The sequence below is a fragment of the Pleurodeles waltl genome, chromosome 2_2 (assembly GCF_031143425.1).
Source record: "Pleurodeles waltl isolate 20211129_DDA chromosome 2_2, aPleWal1.hap1.20221129, whole genome shotgun sequence".
Lineage (NCBI taxonomy): Eukaryota > Metazoa > Chordata > Amphibia > Caudata > Salamandridae > Pleurodeles > Pleurodeles waltl.
The window spans coordinates 1,129,317,661-1,129,343,620 of NC_090439.1; the positions used below are offsets into that span (position 1 = coordinate 1,129,317,661).

General features: G+C 45.9%; 1 protein-coding gene across 2 annotated transcripts in view; it reads left to right on the forward strand.

Moving 5' to 3' along the window:
- LOC138282937 (unconventional myosin-XV-like) overlaps positions 1-25,960 on the forward strand; it is a 130,506-nt gene that overhangs the window by 94,124 nt on the left and 10,422 nt on the right. For both annotated transcript variants that reach the window (XM_069221001.1, XM_069221000.1), the window contains exons 12-14: positions 1,455-1,618; positions 13,251-13,381; positions 14,187-14,326. In XM_069221001.1, coding sequence (XP_069077102.1) covers positions 1,455-1,618; positions 13,251-13,381; positions 14,187-14,326 — 435 coding nt within the window. The remainder of the gene's footprint in view (positions 1-1,454; positions 1,619-13,250; positions 13,382-14,186; positions 14,327-25,960) is intronic.

Consider the following 25,960-nt stretch of genomic DNA (forward strand, 5'->3'; position numbering starts at 1 on the left):
GATTTAGGTGAAGTTATGTAGTATTCTTTATGTGTTTATCTAGGGGCATATTCACTTTTTGTGACTTAACGCCACCTTGTAAATACAGCCCCTTCACACGCAGCACTTGGCATGGAAGGGGTGTGCAATGGGTGTTGCTGTGGGCATTCCACAGCAACACCCATTGCATTTAGACGCTGCCTCCGATTTACGAGTGGGTGGGATTAGCATGGCGCAACAAGGGGAAATGCTTTCATTTCTCCTCGTTTTTTGCTCTTTCTATGTGTGCTGTATTTTGCATTGCACATAGAAAAGGCAAATTGCCATTTAAGATTCTTTTTGTGCAGGAAGGTTTCCCTTCCTGCCTAAAAATAATCTCCCTCTCAACTCAGCCATCTTTGCAGTATAATGCAAGGGTTGGTGCGCTGGTGCACATTGGCAAATTTAGCGCCAGCACAGGGGGAAACACAGGGGTGCACAGTATTCTAGTAAATATGGCGCATACGTTTTCTTTTAAAATTACAGTGCACAACGCTGCCAAATTTGGCGCAACGCAGCACACCACCTTTTTCTATTAAATCTGGCCCCTAGTGTTCCCAACTTCAGATATTTATAACTTTGTTGACTTATTCCAGATTAATTTAGTCCACCTTCGTTAGTATTCTACAATTGTAAATCAGATGTAGCTTTAGAGTTGTTATATCATACGTGTGATTGTATGTATGCATGTGTACGTATTGAGCACAAGCCTAACTGTGATGAACTGGAGTACTCAGAGAAGTCATTGGGTACTCAAGTAATTTTTTACACAGCGTCTGTGTGGATGTTACAGTAGATCTGGGTACTAGCAGGTGCGGTGTTCTTTGAGAGGTATGTCTTCAGTTCTTTCTGGATCCTGCAGCGAGATGGGATCTGATGGATCATGGTGTTCTGGATCTTAGAAACCCTGGGCATCTTGCACTTCGTGGTCTCCTGCCGGTAGGGTGGTGGCTTGGACTATTGCAGGTGGTGCAGCAGGTCTTGAATGTGACTTCTTGGAAAATGGTGGCCGAGGATGTCAAGTCTCAGTCCAATGCTGATCCCCTTGAGTTGTGGATAGTCGGTGTCTTGGATGCCGATGTTGCTTCTGTTGAGGTGCAAAAGAACGATAATTAGAAAGTCAAACACACAGGCATTGTTGAAAACTATGGGATATTAACAAATAGGACCTGGAAAAAGGAATCCAGTGATACCCTCAGTTTTTTAGTGTGATTAATAAAGCCCATGTCAAGGGCTTTCTAAGTGTAAAGATTCTGGCTGCACCGAAGAATCCACCTGTTAAGAATGTACATAAAGAAATAATGTGTTGATTTCCCACTGCGCCATGACATAAGATTGTTCCTACTCTAATATATAATTTTCTCCATATTACCTGCTGTCCCTGTAGCTAAGCCCACAATAGTACTACAAATATTAAAAACCATCTTCTTCTTTAGAGAGACTGCAAAGCCCCATGAGGTCCTCCCTCTACATCTTGGACCTTCTGCAGGACCTTGAGAAGCAGAAGACCACCACCGCGTCGTTGTGGTTTTACCGGACCAGCTGGGCAGAGGCGCTGGTGCTCGAGAACAAGCTCTCTGTTGACATGCAGTATCAGCAGGTGAGCAGCATGTGCGTTGGTGTGTCTGGACCCCTGCCTGATGTATCTTGTGTACTCATCTCATATATGCTATCCTAACCTTTGGAAGGTTTGTGTGAGTAATTGCACCTTCTGTGTGTAATGATGATACTGCAATAGTCCTTTAAGCTGCTATGATGCCCATTGTCTATGTCTTTAATATATTGATTTGTTCTGTACATGCATAAGTACACATGATGCCCATGTTTCTATGTCTGTGATATAATGACATATTCTGTGCATACATAAATGCAAGAGACCTGCCTTACCTTTAAGGAAAACAGTATCCAGCCATATCATCCCCATCTGTTTCAAAGAAAACACAAGTCATTTAAACCATTTCATTTAAAAACCTTCTCTAGGTAAACAATAGCAGAGAAATACATTTAATTGAAATGAAGATGCTAAGGTGTACTATGGGGTCAAGATTAGGTTCAATCAATCAATCGACATGATCAAGGTTAGGGTCTGATTACGGTGTTGCTAAGGGGTATGATTTGGGTCTGTCTTCTTCTAGAGGAGGGGCAACCTTTTCTGTAAAAAGAGCTACTTATGGTCATTGAAATTCAGCCAAAGTTACTAATATTATTAGTGCTGCATTAGTGACCTCATCAAACAAGATTACATTTATGGCCACCATATGCAAGAAACCAATCAATGGTGTAACGAAACTTGAGGGCCCCCCTGCACAGGGCCAGCCTCTCCGGACTCACTCAGGAGGTCTCATGCCAGTGTACTGTTTTGAGGGGGCCCTTGAAGATTGTCTCCCACTCCCCCGCACTGCTGGTGTTGTGGGGGTCCTTTGTTACACCACTGACTACAATCACTGATCATCTCACTCCATTAGGCAGGGTCGCCAGGAGTGAAGTAAATGCTTTGTCAGTGTGAAATTCCTCCACTTGGGTAAAACAGAATGGCGATAGCTGTATTGCTGATAGCAGCATGGCAATAGTGTTAGGTATACCATGCCACGTGATTTATGATGAAAATATCAGCTTTAAATATATTTTGGAAATTCAGGCATTTTTCTCCAAATATCAGCTTATGAGTTCTGAAAATGCACAGTCATTTTTCTGTCAATTACACACTCTCAGTTTTGATACAAATGTATTTCTCAACCAAAGCTAAAGCTTCTAATTTAGTAATGCAAGCTGCACAGAGGAGACAAACTTACAGGTAACTGGAGAGCTACCAGCAGCTCACGAGCTACTCGTTGGAGAAGCCTGTTCTAGAGTAATCATCAAGCATATTGATTGGGTCAGGATCGAAGGTACACTAGGATCAGGTTTAGTGTTAGAATCGGGATTGGTCTTGTAGCAATGGAAGGCAAGGTTGATGGATGGAGCTAGGAGTGAGATTATATTTTGTTTAAAATATTCCTAAAGTTGCTATTTGTAAAATCAATTTAGAACGATGTAAACAAAAAGTGTTGCAAAAAACCAGGGTGATATTTCATGGAAAGTAAACTGCTGTGTCCAGTAAAATTTCCAACTAAATCGTTTTCATTGAAAAGTCCCTAACAATAGAAGTTATTGAAAAAACTGATTTATGTATTGAAATGGTTTTCCATGGCAAAAAGTCCCTGAAATTGTATCTCTCCATTGACTTGTTGAAAGGCATTTTGCACAATCAAATCTTCAGAGCACTCTTGGTTAAAGGTTAAAATCTGTTCAGTTGAGTTTAACTCTCAGATCCTGCCCATTGCCCGAAGCCATCACCGCTGTAGGACGGCGCAACCCATGGCTGCTGAGGGGTGGGTTCCATGCAGCAAACACGACTTCAAAATCATCTTCCGCAAAAATATATATACTCAAGGTTAGAGGCAACGAAAATCTCAACCTTATGCAAATATCTAACCACTAAAATGTAGAACTGTAATTAATCAATAAATGTAGCCAAGCTCACATGCATCATGTTTTAACACTTTGTTAATTTACTATTCTAACTCCAATGCTTGCACACTTAGGGGTGAGTGCAAATACTAGGGGGGTAGCTGTTGGTGGAAACTATCCTTGGGAAATTAACATATGGTCAGGACTTTGGTAGTCTGTGCCTTGGAGCCTTGGTTTGTACATTTCTGCAACCAACAGGTGAGCAGAGTAGCAGAGTGGAGAAAAAATGGGATGAAGATAAGTGGATTCAGGGAGTCTGTTCAGGGGTCCACATACTGATGAGTTATGTGCATTGGGAAGGATGCCTCTAAATTTTATGGAGCTATAAGACAGTTTAATTGGCTGCACAGGGCACCTGGAACAAAGCGACCTGGGAACAAGCTGGCAATGCACAGTTCCATAAACATTGCTTGTCCTGTGGGTAAACAATAATCCAGGAACTATCAACAAAGACTCTTGTATTCATTAACCATGGTAAACCTGTGAGCAGATAAGCAATGACTAGATAGACATTCATGATGGGGAACAATGTACTCAGCCCTACTGCAGAGTGCACTCCTTCCCACATGATGTAGGCTTCTTGGGCGGCCAGGACTTGACAGCCTGGGAGCAGATCTGTGGCCTCATCCCTGGGATAGGTCACACTCAGCAGTCTGTAAAAACATTTTGGGTAAGGCAGATTTGATTTTATGATTGAAACTGATTGCAGTGACAACAATCCCTTTTGCCCATCTCTCAACAGACTTAACAACACTTGCTACACTAACATTCTTAATTTAAGACCACTCCTTACTTTCTAAAAACAGCAGTTGCGGCTTACAAGGATTCCTGGGTCCGGGGCAATGTGCGGGACGGTGGTCATGGGGGGAGAGGGGGAATTAATAACGAAATATATATATATATTTTTTTTAAGTTACCTCAGCTCCTGCGCCGCGCCACTCCTCTCCTTCGTCGCCGGATGCTGCAGGCACAGGCTCCCAGCATGCCCTGCGGCCAATCCTGACGCTGCTCAAAGGAGCATCAGGATTGGCTGGGAGGCTCTCTCCAGCCCGGCAACGAGAGCCCTGTGTGCATGTGTGTTTGGCTGGCATGAGACGGCCGGCCAAACACACATGCGCTTTGAAGGGAGTGCACAGTGCACTCCCCTCTGCTCGTCAACCCCAGTGCCCCGCCCCTTTAACAAGGAAGGGATAATAAACACAGTTTATTGTCCCTTCCTTGTTAAAGGATTTGCTCCGGTTGCTGCTGGCGCGGGGCGACGCTCCTCCGCCCTTATGGAGGCGCCGCCCCTGAAAATCTGTAAAGGTGAGTATACGCAGTAGCAGCCAATGCAAGTATGCACAGTAACAGCAGACTGAAGCGTGCACAGTAACAGCAGACAGAAGCATGCACAGTAACAGCAGACAGAAGTGTGCCCACTAACAGCAGACAGCAGCATGCCGAATAACAGCAGCATGCGCAGTAACAGCAGACAGCAGCACGACCACCAAGAGCAGACCAATGCATGTGCAGTAACAGCAGACAGAAGCAGGCACAGTCACAGCAGACAGCTGCATGCCCAGTAACAGCAGACAGCAGCATGCCTAGTAACAGTGGTGTGCCGAGTAACAGCAGACAGCTGCATGCCCAGTAACATCAGGCAGCAGCACGACCACCAAGAGCAGACCAATGCATGTGCAATACCAGCAGACAGAAGCATGCACAGTAACAGCAGACAGAAGCGTGCCCAGTAACAGCAGACAGAAGCGTGCCCAGTAATAGCAGATAGAAGCGTGCCCAGTAACAGCAGATAGAAGCATGCACAGTAACAGCAGCATGCACAGTAACAGCAGACAGAAGCGTGCCCAGTAACAGCAGACAGAAGTGTGCCCATTAACAGCAGACAGAAGTGTGCCCAGTAACAGCAGACAGAAGCGTGCACAGTAACAGAAGCGTGCCCTGTAACAGCAGACAGAAGCATGCACAGTAACAGCAGACAGAAGCGTGCCCAGTAACAGCAGAAAGAAGCATGCACAGTAACAGCAGACAGAAGCGTGCCCTGTAACAGCAGACAGAGGCGTGCCCAGTAACAGCAGACAGAAGCGTGCACAGTAACAGCAGACAGAAGCGTGCACAGTAACAGCAGACAGAAGCGTGCCCAGTAACAGCAGACAGAAGCGTGCCCAGTAACAGCAGACAGAAGCGTGCCCAGTAACAGCAGACAGAAGCGTGCAGAGTAACAGCAGCATGCACAGTAACAGCAGACAGAAGCATGCACAGTAACAGCAGACAGAAGCATGCACAGTAACAGCAGCATGCCCAGTAACAGCAGACAGAAGCATGCACAGTAACAGCAGACAGAAGCATGCACAGTAACAGCAGACAGAAGCGTGCCCTGTAACAGCAGACAGAAGTGTGCCCAGTGACAGCAGACAGAAGCGTGCCCAGTAACAGCAGCATGCCCAGTTACAGCAGACAGAAGTGTGCCCAGTAACAGCAGACAGAAGCGTGCCCAGTAACAGCAGACAGAAGCGTGCCCAGTAACAGCAGACAGAAGCATGCACAGTAACAGCAGACAGAAGCATGCACAGTAACAGCAGCATGCCCAGTAACAGCAGACAGAAGCGTGCACAGTAACAGCAGCATGCACAGTAACAGCAGACAGAAGCGTGCACAGTAACAGCAGACAGAAGCATGCACAGTAACAGCAGACAGAAGCATGGGCAGTAACAGCCGACAGAAGCATGGACAGTAACAGCAGACAGAAGTGTGCCCAGTAACAGCAGACAGAAGCGTGCACAGTAACAGCAGCATGCACAGTAACAGCAGACAGAAACATGCAAAGTAACAGCAGACAGAAGCGTGCCCAGTAACAGCAGACAGGAGCGTGCCCTGTAACAGCAGACAGAAGCATGCACAGTAACAGCAGACAGAAGCGTGCCCTGTAACAGCAGACAGAGGTGTGCCCAGTAACAGCAGACAGAAGCGTGCCCAGTAACAGCAGACAGAAGCGTCCCCATTAACAGCAGACAGAAGCGTGCACAGTAACAGCAGCATGCACAGTAACACCAGACAGAAGCATGCACAGTAACAGCAGACAGAAGCGTGCCCTGTAACAGCAGACAGAAGCGTGCACAGTAACAGCAGACAGAAGCATGCACAATAACAGCAGACAGAAGCGTGCACAGTAATAGCAGACAGAAGCATGCACAGTAACAGCAGACAGAAGCGTGCCCAGTAATAGCAGACAGAAGCTTTACTAGTGGTGTTTTGAATAAAAAGATGTTTCAATTGTACAAAGCATTTTATTATTATTATTTCTGATGGGGACAAGAATAAATAAAGACCTAAACAAGCACTCAAATCGCTGGAAATTAGGTACAATGTCAACACACTTTCTCAGAATACCAATAAAAATGGAGACAGGAAATAAATCACCTCAAGTACAAGCAAAAAAAATAGTGATCATTTATAGATAAAAAACGACTTTAAAAAGTGCACTTTGAACCTGCTTTGTCACTGATCTGAAAGAAATGAGTTCAGGCGGATGTGAACAATGTGCTGAGGCTTAGTGCAGTTCCTCAAAGTCAAGGGAGCCAATAGCCACAGTAGGCTGACCCACTGTCCCATAGCTTATGGTGTGGTGGGCATAAATAAAATGTGTATGACAATTTAAAAGACCAATAGATGAAGTCTGCTGACCCCAGCCTCTCTACGATGTAAATTACTTAAAATTAATTTGGAAATTATTTTGCCATTGCTGTCCCAAAGGCCAGACCTAAAGACAGCATTCCTGAGCACGTGCAGTAACAGTAAACAGGAGCATGCTGGGTAAAGCTGAAGTATTGCATCCTCTGTTCCTCCACGAGGTAGCAAGGCAGCCTTCTTCCAAACTGCGGCTGACCCCTTCTCTGGCAATCCCCGCCACATGGAGATAGATGCAGTGGTGTGGCTATCACTGGTGCAGCAGGTATGGTGGCACCGGGCCCTGGATGGGAGGCGGCCAATGGGTGACTTATTTCCCAAACGGGGCTGTAGTGCTCGTTTTCATCGGCCTCATAAGGGCACTGAGGGCCAGATTAATGGTGGCCTTACGGCATTCCAATGCCACATAAGCGTCATTTTTTTAACGCTGATATGGCTTTTGGAACAGCAAAAACGATGCACCATATTTTCAAAGTGCGCTGTATTTTAAATATGGCACTACCATGGTGCCATCAGGGGTGGGGCACTAAGGGACGCAGGAAAAGTGGCGCTACACTAAGGCCCGTATTCATACTCCGTTTGCGCCGAATTTGCGTCTTTTTTTTCGACGCAAAACTAACGCCATATTTATACTTTGGCGTTAGACGCATCTAGCACCAAAGTGCACGGAGTTAGTGTCATTTTTTGGCGTGAATGCCTTCCTTGCGTTAATGAGATGCAAGGTAGGCGTTCCCGTCTAAAAAAATGACTGCAACGCAAATGCGTCGTATTTTTACTCCCGGGCAAAAATGACGCCCGGGAGTGGGCGGGTCAAAAAACCCTGCATTTGCGCCTCTTTTTAACGCCTGGGTCAGGGCAGGCGTTAAGGGACCTGTGGGCTCAGAATGATCCCAGAGGTGCCCTCCCCTGCCCCCAGGGACCCCCCCCTGCCACCCTTGACCACCCCAGGAGGACCCCCAAGGATGGAGGAAGCCACCCCAAGGACATTAAGGTAAGTTGGGGTAAGTATTTTTTTATTATTTTTTGGGGGGGCATAGGGGGGCTTGATTTGTGCCCCCCTACATGCCACTATGCCCAATGACCATGCCCAGGGGACACAAGTCCCCTGGGCATGGCCATTGGGCAAGGGGGCATGACTCTTGTCTTTACTAAGACAGGAGTCATGTAAATGGCGTCTGGGCGTCGTTAAAAATGGCGCAAATCGGGTTGAGGCGATTTTTTTGCCTCAACCTGACTTGCCCCATTTTAAGACGCCCTAACGCCATTTTCCCCTACGCCGGCGCTGCCTGGTGTACGTGGTTTCACGCACACCAGGCAGCGCTGGTCTGCTTGCGCCGGCTAACGCCATTCAATAAATACGGCGCCCGCATGGCGCTTCAGAATGACGTTAGCCGGCGCTAATTTTTTTCACGCTAAACTGCGTTAGCGCAGTTTAGCGTCAAAAAGTATAAATACGGGCCTAAGTGCGGCGCCACTTTTCGTAATTCTGCATCTTAAAGGTCTTACTATGCCTCTGGATATAGGACACTGTGTAGTTCTTTGTTTCTCCAGAAGAGCCCCCCACCCCCTACACCCCCTGCTTCTCTAGAGATTCCTCTCCTTTCTGAGCCACTCTGGGTTTCAATTCTTGCTTCCCCTTTGTTAATGGAACTTCAATGCAACACCCCCTTTTTATGACAAATGCAGCCTCTGCAGCCTCTGCAGTCTTCGAGTGGAGGTTTTTGAGTCTGGCTGGGTGTATTTTAAGATTGTGACTGCACGAGGCAGGCATGCTTTTGGACAGGCATGGCGTGAGTGGCAGGCAGCAGAGACGTCCTGTCCCTTTCTTCGAGCAGGCTTTGTATGAGGCAGGTACGCTCTTGGACAGGCAGAGGGTGAAGGGCAGAGGAGGCCTGTCCCTTTCTGCGAGCAGGATCTGCGTGAGGCAGGCGGTGGGCTCTGAGAACAACCTGCAGTGGGCTCTGTGCACGACCTGCGGTCTGTGCACGACTTGCAGTGGACTCTATGCACAACCTGCAATGGGCTCTGTGCACAACCTGCGGTCTGTGCACGAAATGCAGTGGGCTCTGAGCACGACCTGCAGTGGGCTCTGAGCACGACCTGCAGTGGGCTCTGAGCACGACCTGCTGTGGGTTATGAGCACGACCTGCAGTGGGCTCAGTGCACAACCTGGGGTCTGTGCACGACTTGCAGTGGACTCTATGCACAACCTGCAGTGGGCTCTGTGCACAACCTGTGGTCTGTGAACAACATGCAGTGGACTCAATGCACAACCTGCGGTCTGTGCACGGCATGCAGTGGACTCTATACACAACCCTCAATGGGCTCTGTGCACGACCTGCGGTGGGCTCTGTGCACGACCTGCGGTGGGCTCTGAGCACGACCTGCGGTGGGCCCTGTTCACGACCTGCGGTGGGCCCTGTGCACGACCTGCAGTGGGCTCTGTGCACAACCTGCAGTGGGCTCTGTGCACAGCCTGCAATGGGCTCTGTGCACAACCTGCAGTGGCCTCTGTGCACAACATGCAGTGGGCTCTGTGCACAGCCTGCAGTGGGCTCTGTGCCCGACCTGCAGTTGCCTCTGTGCACGACCTGCAGTGGCCTCTGTGCACGACCTGCAGTGGGCTCTGTGCACAACCTGCAGTGGGCTCTGTGCACAACCTGCAGTGGCCTCTGTGCACGACCTGCAGTGGGCTCTGTGCACAGCCTGCAATGGGCTCTGTGCACAACCTGTAGTCTGTGAACAACATGCAGTGGGCTCTGTGCCCAGCCTGCAGTGGGCTCTGTGCCCAGCCTGCAGTGGGCTCTCTGCACAACCTACAGTGGGTTCTGTGCACAGCCTGCCCTGGCCCTTCGTGAATAGATCAAGCTCGCGGTGCACTAGATTCTTCCCCCCTCCAGCAGTGTGGCCCAGGTGAAGGAGACACCCACTATGCATAAACATGGAAATAAGTCATGTTTCTGAGCTGCCACTGCAGGAACCAAAAGAAGCCCAACGTGTGCAATGAATCACAGGCTGCTCGTGTCAGGAGGAGGAAAGTCACGTGACCCATTCTCCAGACACACTTCATGCATCCCTGGGGCTTGGAATCAGGCCCCCATAGGCGCTGGTGCGAAGGGTGCAGGGGTGCTGCAGCACCCCTAAAATCACCATGCTGGAATTCAGAAAGTGAGTGAGCAATAAAGATGCTTTTAAAGTGTGTTTTTATCTTGACACATTTGTGGTGCTTTCATGTCAGGCTATGGCTTCTGACAAAACCCTGCTTATTCTCTTAAGGTGGAGATTGGTGGTTCCTCCTGTATCTGACAGCCTTGCGGGGTACAGGGTCGGTGAAAGGACAGGCTGCAGGACATCAGTTTGTTCTAACACACCTGCAAAACACCTGCAAATGAACTGTGCACATATTTCATAGTATTCCAGCTGTTAGGAAGGCACAAATGAAGGATAGGTTTTTTGTGTAATACTGAAGTGTGGTGCAAAAATATGTTAATAGGATTAAAACAAATCAAGGGACTTTACTTGGTGATGTGCAGTCTATACATATTTGCTGAAACCCAGTTTTTGCATATTTTATATCAGTAAAACTGCACGTCACCCACATGTTGTAGCGATTCCCATTGCAAACGTGCTGCCTGGACAAGTAACAGATTGGAAACATCATTATCCAAAATGCCCCACACACCAGTCCTTTCCCACTCCCCTCCTGACTGAGCGTGGCTCATTTACTACAAGTGTCCTCTGCCCTCTGGCACCCACTTCTGTGCAGCGCTCTCACTGCCACAAAGGCCTCAGCATTGTCTGCAACAACACTTAGTGGGACAGGAGTGTTGTCCTGGGAGGAGGGGCATCATGTGACACCGAGGATGCACCTTTGTGTATTGCACTGTTTACTCAATCCATGATTACCAATCCACTTCCCCTTCGTGATAGTAAATCCAGTTTATTAGTTCATGCCTTGGGTATGTTTGCCCTAGCTAGAGGAAACTGCATAATCTGCAAAGCAATCCTTAGAGGTAATCATTTCCTTAAGGCCCCCCTTGCACTAGCCTGTTCCTTTCTATGGTGAACAAGCAGTGCTTTAAGTATATGGGCAGGTACTCTCAGGTACTGAGGACCTGCAATTCTTACTAGAGGTGTAATGCTTTCAATGAGAGTACCAGCACCTCTAGGTAGCAACCTGGGACTCGGGGAAAGTGAGTATCTGCACTTTTCCAAAAAATATAACAACATTTATTGAGTTAACATATCAAGCATCAGACACATCGACCGTTCATTGCACATGATCACTTTCAAGTTATAGCTACCACTTGTGCATATGTCATTTTTGATCGCGAACACCCAAATCAGTTCTAGATCGAGTCCTCCTTCTTGCACCACTACAGTTCTATTGGGTTTGTCCCAACCATTTCCCCCACACACAGCCGTGTTTCTTAGGGCAGCCCCCGGCTTCATCAACTGACTTCTCTTGTTGCGATCGCCAATCAATCCTTCGGCGCCACTGAGCTAAGGTGGGGTGGAGTATGGGATTTCCAGTGAGCAGCGATATCCCATTTAGCAATCAGTAGGGCTTTCCCTAAAAAGGTCTTTTCAGCTCTGGTGCCGTCCACATTTTCTTGGACCCCCCAGCAGGATCACCAAGGGGGACAAGGGGACTTTCCATCCTAAGATCTCAGTGAGTCCCGCTACTATGGCGGACCAGTATCTTTGAATCTTGGGGCACACCCAAACCATGTGATAGAAGTCGGCTGTGATAGAGTCACACCATGGGCAAGTAGGTTCCGAGAGAAGACCAGCTCATGCAGTCTTTGTGGTGACAGACAGACACTGTGTAAGTAAGAAGTTTGAACCAGCTCCAATCAGTAGGAGATAGTGAGAGTCTAAGGCCCATATTTATACTTTCTAAAAAGTATAAATATCGCCCTAAGTACGATCAGGGCATCTCTCCAGCCATCTTCCTTGAAGGGGCCCATCTATTCTTCCCAGTGGGTTCTAAGGTGGTCTAGGTACCTCAGGGTAATCGAGATAACTGTACAATAGATTTGGGATATTTTCTCTTTGCCCAGTGCTCCCATGAGAAGTTTTGCTTCTATGGGATTGAATTCAGTGAGGGGGTCAGTGTGGGGAACCTGTGCATGGAGGGCATGGCGTAATAGTAAATATTTATAGAATTGAGTTGGTGTGAGTGCGTATTCATGTTGCAGGTCTTGGAATGATTTCATGTGTGTTCCTGACTATACGTCCCCTGTTTTGCGACCGCATTCTGGTTGCAAAACATTCATACATACCAGTGCGATTCGGTATTATGAAGGGACGCCCTAAACAATCTCATTCCAAATACTGCAGAACAAGTAACAAGTTACTGAGGCACATTTTGCCTTTGGTACATGACAAAAAGCATTTTTCTGGTCCCAAACGCCCCGATGGGCCGGAAAAATGCTTCATACATCAGGCCCCAAGAGGCACATCAGTTGTCATGCGCACCCTGCATGTAGCCTAAACTCTTATTATACATGGAGCAACCGTAAAGTCTATTAAAAAAACACAAGTGTTTTTTGCAGGGCATATCCTGAAATCACAAATTTCAAGGTGCTGTTTTTCACGTGTTATAATGAAGAAAAGGGAGGCGTGGTGAAATACAATGTTTACCGAGGATAACACACTTTGGCCAAGCAGGGAAACTGGGCTTGGTCTCAGGTTTTCTGGTTTCATATTGTACAATGCAGCCCCTATGTGGATCCTTAATCATCACTCTTGTTTTTACATCAAAGACCAATGTTTGTCTTTAATTCTTGGTGCATGAGGTTAGTACATGGGTGGCAGGGACAAGCCACATGAAAGATCGGCTTGTTTTGGGCTTGAAGGGCTGGGAGTGCCTCGAGCTGGGCCAGGCATCTGGAGGGAGCCTTTAGTGGCCCGCCCACCTTGAGATCTGATGAACGTTAAAGCATTGTATGGTGGTCTTTGGCACAATATGGTGCCCTGAATACCATAAGATGGTGTTGTGTTAACTTTATCCACCTCTTCTGTCCCTCCTGCAGGTTTTGAGGCTTTATGAGACCGGACAGCTGCTGATGCGCAGAGAACATGAACCGATCTCCCAGGCAGAGCTGGCTTCGAGGCTGGCAGCCCTGAAGCACCGGGCAAGCGGGGCCTGCCATCCCCCAAACAGGTACATTGTGAGTAAGGGTCAGTGTGTTAGGACAGTGATAAGAGACCAGTTGTAAGTCACAGACAGTGACACCAGGGCTGCCCTGAGTAACAGTGACACTGGGACTGGGAATCAGCCCTCAGTCACAGACAGTGACATCAAGACAGGGAACAATACTTAATGACAAACCCTAGGAATCAGTCCTCAGTCACAAACAGTGTCACTGGGGCAGGAGATCAGACCTCAGTCATTGACAGTGACACCAGAACTGAAAATCAGCTCTCAGTCATAGACCCCGGGAATGGGGATCGGCCCTCAGTCACATACACTGACACCGGGACTGGGGATCAGCCCTCAGTCAGAGACACTCACACCAGGACTGAGGATCAGGCCTCAGTCACAGACACTGACACCAGGGATGAACCCTCAGTCACAGGCAGTGACCCCAGAACCAGGGATGAACCCTCAGTCCGAGGCAGTGACACACAGGACTGCTAACCCTCGCAGCGCCCTTTCACCCCTAGTCTCAGGGGTCATGAAGGCAGGAGCAGGAAGTGATCCTGGTTCAAGACTTGTTTACTTTCCGTAGATCCCTTTCTTGCCCTTCCCACAACCCCTCACTACAAAACAGGAAGCTGCTGCCACGAACTGTCAGTCAGCGATTCTGTGATGTCACTGGGGGGAGGGGTCAGAGATAAAAAATCACTTCCACTACCCCTGGTATTTTGGTGAGTAAACACTCATGCATGCAGAATGCTTACATGGAAAGGGCCGTAAACATTTAATCCATCCAGGATCAATTTTCTTCTGTGTTTTCCACCCACAGGTGTGAACTGAGGGACTCCATCCCCACAGACATGTGGTCAGCCTACGATGAAGACTATTGGACGAGGAAGGTTCTACTCTACTTCAACCAACTATTGGAAAAGGGATGCTCTGCCACTCAGGCTAAAAAGATGTTCCTGGGTAAGGAGGAGTCTCATTGTGCTGCAGATATTTCACAAGTAGCTGAGTACAGCATCCAGTCCTCAATCCTTACTCATCTCTCACTCCTCTTGTGTCACCGCCTTCTCACATCCCTCATCCACCCTTCCTCATCCTGCATCCCTCTTCCACTGGTTATCATTCATCACTTGTCATCCATCATCATTTACCCATTGTTTCACATGGGAAGTGTGGTGTTGTGTGAGTATGAGTGACAAAACCCTTTTGGCTCCTGAAGGACTCCATAGAGCTGTGACGTAAGTGTCAGAACGTGGTGTACGCAATGCAGGTTTAGAATGTTGAGTTTGCATTTACACTCAGACTGATAAAGACATGTGATACATAGCCCTGTGAGTGGCGGGTGCCCAGGCAAGGGAGGATGCTACAGGGAGGAGATGCGGCCGAGTGCCTCACGCTGAGTCCTTAGGAACCTGGAGACCCTGGGTTAAATCCCAGCATCGGCGCCTAACTCGACATCATGCGACTCTGGGAAAATCACTTAATCTTCCTGCTCTTTAATGTGTGTAAAATGTGTTTGTGTAATCCCCACTTGACGTATACGATCTTGTAGATCGTCTCCCATTAAGTAATGTAGAGTGCTCCGCTGCTTCTCAGCTAGGTTTGCCCTATATACATACATACTCATCCATGACAAAATAAGCTGCATCCGTTCTTCCTCATTCGTAATCCGCCATTCCTCATCCATCCCTCCTTCTCCCTCAATCAGCCATCCACAGTCTTCATTCAATATTCCTCATCCATCCCTCCTTCTCCCTCAATCATCCATCCACTGTCTTCATTCAATATTCCTCATCCATCATTCCTTATCCCACAGTCTTCATTCACGATTCCTCATCCATCAGTCCTTATCCCTCAACCACCTTTTCTCAGTCTTCATAATTCCTCATACTTCATCTGTTCTTACTTATCTCTTAATCTTCTTTCCACAGCCCCGTATATCATTATTAATCCAGCATTCCTTATCTATCCATTCATCATTTGCAGGGCCGCCAGAAAGGCAAGAAATTCTGCGGCGGGTTTAGGAAATTATGCGGCAAGGAAAGGCAAACTACACGGCATAATGCAGCACATTAAGTCATTATTTTGCCATTTTTAAACTTGATAACACTTTCTGGGCATTGGTTGCACCTCATTAGTACCATTTTAACCCCCAAAAATAAAAAAAGGTGACCAGTCCAGCTTTGCGAAGCGCCTTTCACTGCGCAGCAACATGTGTCGCTGCATTTTAGCAACTTTTGAACCATGTTGCAGATTATGCAGGAGATGATGGATTATGTGGCAAATGCAGCAAATCTGTAAAAATGCGAAAATCGACACAGCAGTACAATTTCATAATTTAAGTGGCCCTGAACATTTGTTATAGTTTCTTATCCCTCGTGTCCTCATCCTCAGCCCTCCTCATCATTTCAACTGATGAATGACGTAGGCGCATAGCTGGATGCCATCGTTTACCGCAGAGCTGAATTAGGATCACTGCAGGTCTTTTCTACTGCAGATGCCTTCTGGGAAGCCTCCTCATTTACATGGTCTGTGTACCATGTGCTTATCCCAGGACACTAAAATCTAGGGGGCAGATTTAAGAGCCCCTAGCGCCTCCTTGTGCCACATTAGCGTCATTGTTTTTGACGCTAATGTGACCCAATGAGGCCAAAATCTCCACACCATATTTACAAAGTGGCGCAATGCATGCATTGCGCCACTTTGTAACCCCTTGTGCCACATTATTCCTGCGCCAGGCATAATGTATGCAAAGGGGGCGTACCCCTTTTAGGGGGGTGCAAAAAATGGCAAAATGACATCTAGCAGATTTCCTTGCGTCATTTATCCCGGCACTTTTAACGCCTGCTCAGATGAGGCGTTAAAAGGGGGCACACCATTGTTCGCAATGGGCCCTATGTACTCTGCACGAGTTGCGCCAAAATGTTAGTGCTACTCCTGCAGAGTACATCAATAGCGTCATAAAAAGTTACGCTATTGCCCCCTACCCTGCGCCATGGTTTAAATACGGTGCACACATGGTGGCAGTAGGGGGCGGTAAAGGGCGCAAGGAAAGTGGTGCAGCGCTGTGTGCAACGCCATTTTTCTTAAATATGCCTCTAGAGGTAATTGAGTCAGGATGTTATGCTATGTTATGTTAACGTGTTTTATATAGCGCAAACTACCCAGAGGCCTCGTAGCGCTAATCAGACTAAATATTAAGCAAGCTGGAGGGATAGTGTGGCCTAAAATGGTTAAAATGCTGCCCTGCGATTAAAATAGGCATGTTTTGATGGCCTTCTGAAATTCCGTCTCATGTCTCATCAAACGGATATGAAGCGGCATTGAATTCCAAAGTCTTGCTCCCTGATACTTCAAAGATCTGCCTCCCCAAGTTGCTCTTTTTATTTTGGGGAGCACAACCAAGGCTTTAGAAGAAGATCTTAAAGCTCTTGTGGGTTCATAGAATGAAACTAATGTTTTTAGTAGGTGAGGACCCCCTTTATATAGAGCTCTATGCAGAATACACAGAGCCTTAAACTGGATTCTTTTCCTCACTGGAAGCCAATGCAAAGCAATCAAAGCTTTCTTAGCCGAAGTATACCTAGGCATATTAAACAGTAACCTAGCAGCCGCATTCTGGACTATTTGCAGTTTATTAACCACATATTCTGGGGAACCCAATAGGAGACTGTTCCCATAGTCCATCCTAGATAAGATGAGGGCCTGTACTGTAAGTCTTTTGGCCAGGGGAGGAAGCAAATCAATTACCTTGCGGAGTAACTTCAGTATTCCAAAACAGGTAGCTGAAAGTCTCCTGGCCTGATAGTCTAACCAGACTCCTAATGCCTTAATATGGTCTTTGGGTGACGGTAAATATTCTAGACGTGTTGCTGGCAAAACCTTTTTTGCCGTGTTAGATTGCCTTCCTAAAAACATTATTTCAGTCTTTTCTTCATTAAGCTGAAGCCTACTCTCTGTCATCCAAGAGGACACAGCTTGCAAACAGGCCGGTAACGCTGCATTATCAGCATCCTCACCAGAGGAAAAAGAGACTACTAACTGCGTATCGTCTGCGTAAGATACCATTGATACCTCAAAAGGTTCCACAACTTCTGCCAAGGGAGCCATATAGCTATTAAAAAGAGTCGGACTCAAAGATGAGCCCTGTGGTACTCCACATTTAAATTTAAACTGATCTGAGAAGAAAGAACGATCTACAACCTGAAAGGATCTATTTTGCAGAAAGGAGCTCAGACAGTTAAGGGCTTGGCCCTTAATACCACTATTTTCCATTCTTTGAATCAATAGTCCATGATTGACTGTATCAAATGCGGCACTTAAGTCCAACATTATTACAACAGTCACCAGTCCTAGATCCATCCGCTTTCTGGCTTCTTCCATAACCGCTATCATAGCTGATTCGGTGCTGTGGGCAGGTCTAAAGCCCATTTGCATAAAGTGCACAATGTTATGTTCTTCCAAAAATCCCAATATTTGTGTGTTAACATACTTGTCAATTAATTTTGCCATAATAGGCAAAAGAGAGATTGGCCTGTAATTCTTTAGTTCGGCACCATCTAGATTCGGCTTCTTTAGCAGGGGTTTCACTATTGCATGCTTCCATGATTCCGGTACAAATGTTCAAAATATTGGACAAAAAATATTGGCAAGGGTTCAGGTAAGTGTAAAGGGTAATGGCCAGAGATTGGCTGATGTGCAGCCTAAGGAAAATGTGCTAATGGTTAAAAGAAAAGAAAATGTGTTTGGTTAAAATGAAGTTGTGTGCAGGTAGGGGGGGGCACGCCCCATAAAAAGGAGGTAAAGAGGAAAAGTACTATGCACAAGGAAATGTGAGGGGTACTGCTAGATATTAGGGTTTTAAGTTAAATGGGCAAAGGGTAAAATGTTAGAACAAGGGAAGGAGATACGGGACTCTCCGCCAGGATGATAACAATTCAAAAAGAGATTATTCGGAAATGTGCATCTAAATTCCCAATTCAAAAGCCAGGGTCACAATATCCTGACATGAGTCGCTCCAAGATGACTCACCCGTAATAGGCAGAGAAGCCGGAGCCTGCCAGGCTTCTATGAAACACGACGATGCGCCGCCTTTAGGCGCTTTCCCGTTATTCATCATGTGGCTCCCGGCTAGTTTGGTCCTCAGCAGGTTCGGCACAAGTGTTGCTCTTCCTTCCGGAAGGGCCAGGATGGAGGCTGGAAATGAAAGCCTTCTTAAGATTATATTTGAGATAAACACATCTAGGAAGCTTTTCTCTCCCAGTGGCTGCATGTTCATAGGTGAGTAAGTGGCCAGTGCTCAGGGCTGCAAATAGAGGAGTCCACAAGGAGAGGGGGACATGAGAAGAGATGGGCACAGGCTGTGGTCTGAGCTCCCCTTCATGGTGTGGGACCTGCTGTAAATGATCTTGACTAGGGCTCCCGGTTTTGTGGTATTTTCTTTTTTAACAATTCCATCTGTATTTATCCATATTTATTTTTTTAGCCATTTTATCCGTATTTGCCCATATTTATCTTATGTTTTGCGAGTAAATGGAATGGTAAAATGGTATATATTCGCATTTGTTTAAATGATAAACCTGCACTCATACTTTGATGCCTGTTGTGTTTTAGCAAATTAAGCAGCCAATTATAACAAAACACTGCACAGACAGGTAAATATTAGCATTATATGCAGCAACCATTTGCAATGCAATGGGTCTCGCATTTTCTTGAGTTAGAGCTATTGGCATTGTAAATTCATAACCGGACTTTTCTTGCCACAACAATTGGTCAACCCTGCCTGATATTTCTGTCTTTTCCTGCCATATAATTCCTGTGGCCCAGCATTTAACTAAAGCACTTCCATGTACCTTCTTCCTCTATCTTAAAACATAACAATTATCATATAAACCTTTATCAGAAATAAACTTTTGGCATCAGAGTGTAATGCTCAAAACACCATAACAAAAATATAATTTGGGACGGATTGAAGGGTGAAAGCAAAGAGGGAGTTGGGAGTAAAGATGGAGAGGACAAGCGGCGTAGTAACGGTGCCATGGGCCCGGGAGTAAGAAAGGGAAATGGTTGACTGCAAGTTTGGTAGGAAAATAGAGCACTAATTAGAGGTGAGTGAGGTCCATAAGTCTCTGGGTCTTGGTGCCACTGCACCCGTTGCTCCGTTGATAACTAGGCTTCAGGAGAGAAAGCAAATGGGCAGAAAAAGAGAAGCAAAAGGACTACAAGAGATAAAAGGAAGAAAGAGAAGGGGTCGCAAAGAAATAAAAGAAAGAAGGGAAAGAAAGAATGAGAAAATGAAAACACAACTCAGAGAAGAAATAGAGCAAACGTGTGAGACAAAAGAAAAAAGGGAACAAAAGATAAACAGGAAAAAATTATGAAAGAAGTGTGAAAAGAAAGAAAAATGAACATTAGAGAAAAAAAGAGAGCTGGTGAGAGAAACAAGCAGCGAAAGAACCAGGGTGTGTGTGTGTACCGATACATTTCCCACAGACACAGAATGGGAAAACCACTTTGACACTTTGGCTCCCGACAATTAACTTGTGGTTCCCACATACAGATGGGAAAAAGAAGGATTTATAGTAAAATGTGAATTGACAGATAAAGATAAGAAAAACACCAGAGAAAATGAAGGAAGAAAGATGTTAAAAAAAAAAGTGAAAGGACGCATACCAAGTCAAAGGAAAGAGCAAATAAAAAAGACAAAGAAAGAATGAAGGGAAGAGAAAAAAATAGTGAAATCATGAACACCTGATGAAGAAAAAAGAGAGGAACAAAACAAGGAAAGAAATAACCACATTTTTGCGAGATTGAAAAAGGAGGCAGCAAGAGGAAGAAGGAAATTTAAAAAAAGGGAGAGGAGTAGATATAAACAGTTGAAAGAAAGAGCAAATGCAGATTTTAAGAGTTGAAAGAGAAAAGTGGGGGAGAAAGAAAACATTGCGAGTAAACAGAGTAAAGGAGAGAACGGAGTGAGATAGGTGAAACAGATCCTGCCAAATAAAGATGGCAGCTAAGCATAGATTTAATTGAACGTCCTCAAACAGAAGCCAGAATGTGGAACAGCAGGGGGCGCTGCAGAACAGCAGGAGGTGCACTAGCATAGTCGTATGTGATACAGCAATATTGGGGTGCTTCAGATCAGGATTTGGGTATAGACAGAGTTGTGTCCCGGCCCCGTGCTGGAATAATAGAAAGGCAGCGGGTGAGGAATGAGAAACGGAGCGCCGTGTAATTCCTGGTATTGGAATAATGGGGCGCTGCAGGTTAGGGTTGAGGTGCACTGACAGAGTTGTATGTCGGCTGCAGTACTGGAATAGTAACGGGCACACAAGGTCAGAAGGGAGGTATGTTAATGGAGCTATGTGTGGAACCTAGTATTGGTGTGCCAGTGTTGCCGAGTGTTGTCTGGAGGTGCCCTGGTGAAGCTGCGAGTGGGGCCCAGTATGGGAGTGGCATTGCCTCTGAACCACAGATGCGAGGAGCCCTGAAGGGCGTGTGTGTGAGCCTCAGTGCTGAGAAGAAACGTGCACTGAATGTTAGAATTGATGGATTCTGGCGGAGCTGTACCATCAACAGTGGCATTGGATGTTAGACTTGGGAGTGCACTGGCTGAGCTGTGTTTTGCTCTTTTAGGTCCAGTATTGGTTTGGCAGTGGGACTGAATATTAGAATTTAGCTGCTGTAATGGAACTGTCTGTGAGCAGGATCCCAGTTTAGGAAAGACAGTCAACTTGCTGGGGTAGAACTGAGGTGCACTGATGGAGCTGTGCACAAGGTACTAGTGCTGGAACAGCAGAGTGTACGGACTGTAAGAACTGAGGTGCTCTGGCAGACAGCTTGTGTGGAGTTCTGGCACGGACACGGCTGAGGGGCTTGGAGTGTGTGAACTGAGGTGCACTGATGGAGCTGCACGTGAGGTCCCAGTACTGGAGCAGCAGAGTGTACAGACTGTAAGAACTGAGATGCTCGGACAGACAGCGTGTGTGGGGGCTCTGGCACAGCTGAGGGCTTGGAGTGTGTGAACTGAGGTGCACTAATGGAGCTGAGAATGGGATCCCAGTATGGAGCAGAAGTGGGCACTGTCTCTAAGGATTGCGGAGCCCTAGTAGAGCTATGTGAGGGGTCCCGGCACTGGAACAGCAGTGGGCACTGAGTACTTGGAAGGAGGTGCTCTGGCTGAGCTGCATGTGGGTATCAGAGCTGAAAGAGCACAGACGCCTTACAAAGGTTTCCTAGGTGACATCAGGGGGCGAGGCCCCTGAATGGGGGAACGTTCCTGTATGCTTGTTGGGGCAAACGTGGAGGTAGCAGGTTAATTTACACGCCATTGAATTACTTAATTAGGAAAGGTCAGGCACATCTGACTAATAAAGCAGGAAATGTCAAGCAGTCACAGTTTATTCCAAAGTTCATGAAAACAATTTTGTGGTGTGCAGATACCACTGCTAATTTAGTTGCAGACCCTGATGTAATAAGCCATGGGCAGCTAGGCTATAAACAATTACAAGCCATCCTCCCTTGCTCTTCACACCATGGACTACAGGCAGACCAAATGTGACCAAGATAACAGCCTGATTTATAGCCTTGTTTACAGCTAAGCTCAGAGGAGGAATGTACTGCAAATGAAAAGGGAAGCTTCCCTGGAAAGGAGCAGGAAACAAAGTTTTAAAAAAAAAGTCCCCTGCAGATCAGATAAACAGAACAAACCATAATTATACAGTAGTTGGTCCCTGCCCCCACATAGAAGAAGGAGGGACAAAGAGGCATGATTGACTACTAGCAAGCAAGGATTTTTAAACGACGCTGAAACTAACAAATGAAATAGCTGGAAGCCCACATACTTAAAAGTATACAAGAGGTCGTACGCTTACGCTCAACCTAAAAATATGTTAACAAATGCCTGTATTTAAGTAGATGTCTTCCTCTTTTTAAATCCCCATGGTACCTATCTGCTTAACAGTTGGTCTGGAATTCCTGAAGGGCAAAAAGGAGAGTCACTCACAAGAAGCACAATTTTCTGTATTTTTCCACTTTTTAAAATAAATACAGACAGGAAATAGATTATCTGTCAGTATTTATCTGTCAAAATCAGTAAAAACTGAAAACTGGAAGCCTTAATATTAACCAACTCTTACAGAGGCAAAGACACTGGCAACTAAACCGAATACAGAATGTGATGTGCTACTGGTGAACATTGAACAACTAATATGCACAGTGGTGAAACACAAAGTCAGTGGTCAAACATACTTAACGTCAGAACACCTGGGTGCTCTGTCAGCTTTCATGTATATCTTCAATAAACCATCATTGGTTAGACCACCATTAGTGGTATGTTTCTGAGAGTATTGTTTTACCTTTTTTTCCTCCCATTACATTTGAATGATGTCTATGATTTGTTTGGTGTCATCTTCCTGTGAGCCAATGCATTGCCGTACAGTTTGACTTATTACACGGAAGGCAGTATTGTTGGAGAATTTCAGGTGCTTTAAGTTCATCCACCTTTTAAAAAGTGTTATTTAAAAAAAATTAAAAAAAAAGTTAGTCCTGCGTAGTTGCTTGGTCCTCCTTCTTAAGGTGGTTTTGGCCTTTTTATATGGCCAAGCTAGCCAGTCACTCTTTCAACCTCTTTTCGTCTCTCATCCTATGAGGAGCAGAGTCTGTATAGAATGAATCCCACAAGTGAAGTCTTGTGCTAAATCAGCCACACTCAACAGGACAGAGTGGACAATCGGATATTTGTGGGCTTTGCCAGAGCCAGAGCACCATTTTTGATCAATCATCTCACCTTTGCTTTTCAACGTCTACATGATATCTTTACCAGAACTGGTCAATGATTTCCATCTCACATGCTACAACTATGCAGATGACACACAAATACTACTTAAATTAGAATGCCCCAAAAACATTGAAAACTCAGAAATCTTCAGTTGCCTCAGAGCCGTTGATCAGTGGATGACCTGGAGCCATCTCAAACTAAATACCTCCAAAACAGAAATACTCATATGTGGTGACTGGAAAAATGATGACCCTCTGTGCGTCTGGCCTGACGATCTCGGACCACCTCCTTATTATCCAAGGAAGTTAAAAACCTAGGAATCACTATGGATTCCAAGTTCACTATGAATGCCCAAGTGGACAAATTAGCATGAACAAGCCTCATCACCTTGAAGACTTTACGACGTATCTTCCCCCACCTCGGATTTCCACACAAGGTGCAAGCTACTATCTCGCTTGTACTATCCAAACTGGATTATGCCAATGGCCTCTACCATGGATCATCTCGATCTATTATGAAAAAACTACAACGTATCCAGAATTCCGCAGCCAGACTACTATTACATGTAAAGCCGCAAGCCCACATCTTCCCTGCGTTGAGAGCACTACACTGGTTACCCGTTTCCAGAAGATGCACTTTCAAACTGCTTTGTATCACCCACAAAGCTATACATGGAACATGGCTGCTTTTTTTTTAATCAGAAACAAAATAACCAAATACATCCAACAAAGAAACCTCCGCTCAAGATTGGCACCCCGCCTTAGAACACCACCATACAAGAAAAAGACTATAGGTGGTACATCCTTCTCTGTTCAAGCATCCAAACAATGGAATTCATTAACCCCAACTATAAGAGCCACAGATTACTTTCTTGTCTTCAGAAAACTACTCAAGAGTTGGCTCTTTCCTTCATAACCACTATATTCAAACAACTATGGACTGCCTATGCCTATGTTGATGAATATTTGTTCAGATTATGTGTATATTTCTAGTTATGTATAGTTCTTTAGAAAATATGTATCGCTACTATGTCATAACAATAAAATACACACACACTCTTTAAACCTGTTTGACTATGTATATTTTACCCATGGTTCTAATTATGTATTGTATATGCATATGTGTGTGTATTCATGTGTGTTTGTATGTGTGTGTGTGTGTATATATATATATATATATATATATATATATACACATAAATGTAAGTGTATATGTTGTTTCTGTGCTTGGCATGTTCGTGGGTCATTGCATGGCTCCTGGGTGGGTTGTTATACTAGATATCTATGAATTCCTGCTCTCATCTTATCACACTTATCTACCCATCATCATATGTCATGTCTCTATCAAACTATCCTCCATTCTCACTCTGACTCATCCCAAATCCTTTCTACTACTTTCATCTCCTAAATAACTCTGCCTAAGCTCTTCCCTCCACTTCCACATCTAACTCACCAAACCTCACTCTACTACCGTGACCTCCCACACAACCCTACTAAATTCTCCCGCATTTATCTCACCCTGCTTCTATGCTCTCCCTAACCCTTCCACATACTCTTCCCTCCTCCATCCCCCTTTACTCATCCCAAGCCTTTGGGTTGAGTAAATTAAGGATATACTCCCAATTAACACTTCTGGATTTCTTTCCTCCTCCACCCCTCCATTACTCCAGTCAATCTAACTAACAAACTCTCATATCCGCGGCTCAAATTAACTCATAATAATACTAAAACTGTACTCATTATTTCCCTATACTAATCCATCACTAATTCTTGTTGGGTTCCAGAGTAGCGTGCTACTCAACAAAAAATGCTTCGACGCCTCGTCAGGGGTAGTAAGCGCTATATAAATACGATTACAATTACAATACAATACAATATTTGGTATGAAAGGCCCACAACGCCATGTCTAGCTTTGGACGTTGGTTTGGGTGGATTCACACGCTGAACCTTCAGTTATGAATAAGGTCTCTGCTGTGTGTTTAGCCCATTGCAAACCTGCTGATGTCCCCACCAGAGGCAAGTCAGAGAAAACCTTACAGCACTGGAACAGCAATGGACGTAGGAATATTCCCGAAGATTAGAATAGAGAAACATTTACCGAGCGCAAACATTCACATCAAAAAGCTTTAGGGCAAGGGCCAGATTCGCAAAGGTTTAGCGCCAGGTTAGCTAAACCGACACAAACCCCTTTTTGGGATTAACAAACCAATGCAAATTGGTATTTGCGTTGGATTTTATGGGAAAGTAACACAAAGCAGCAAGAAACGCTGCTTTGCGTCAACTGGCCGTTACATCAGTCGTGGCTCGCAGGGCGCAGAAGGGGTGGGGCAGTGTGCCCAGAGGGGGAGGGGAAATAAACATCAAATTAGTTTAAAAAAAAATAAAACCTCTTACCTGAACGCCCTGTGCCCTTCCGCTCCTCTGTCTCCTCTGCCTCCTCTGCTTCGTCGCTGCAGGCACAGGCTCCTAGCCTGCCCTGCGGCCAATCCTAACGCTGCTCAGAGCAGCGTCAGAATTGGCTGGGAGCGCCCAGCCAGGGCGCTTCCAGGCAGACTGGGAGCCTGTGTAGGCTCTCTCGCCGGGCTGGAGAGAGTCTACTGCGCATGTGTGTGTGTAGAGAGAGAGTGAGTGTGAGAGTGAGTGAGTGTGTGTGTGTTTATGTGTGTGGGTCACAGTCACAGTGTTGGTTCTGTGGACAGGGGAGGAGAGTGCCATATCTCAGTGAATATGGTGCTCTCCTGATCTGTCCCTGTTGCACAGCGCAGCATCTTTGGGTGCTGCGGTCCATGACATCTTCGAGAATCTGGGCCCAAGAGAAGC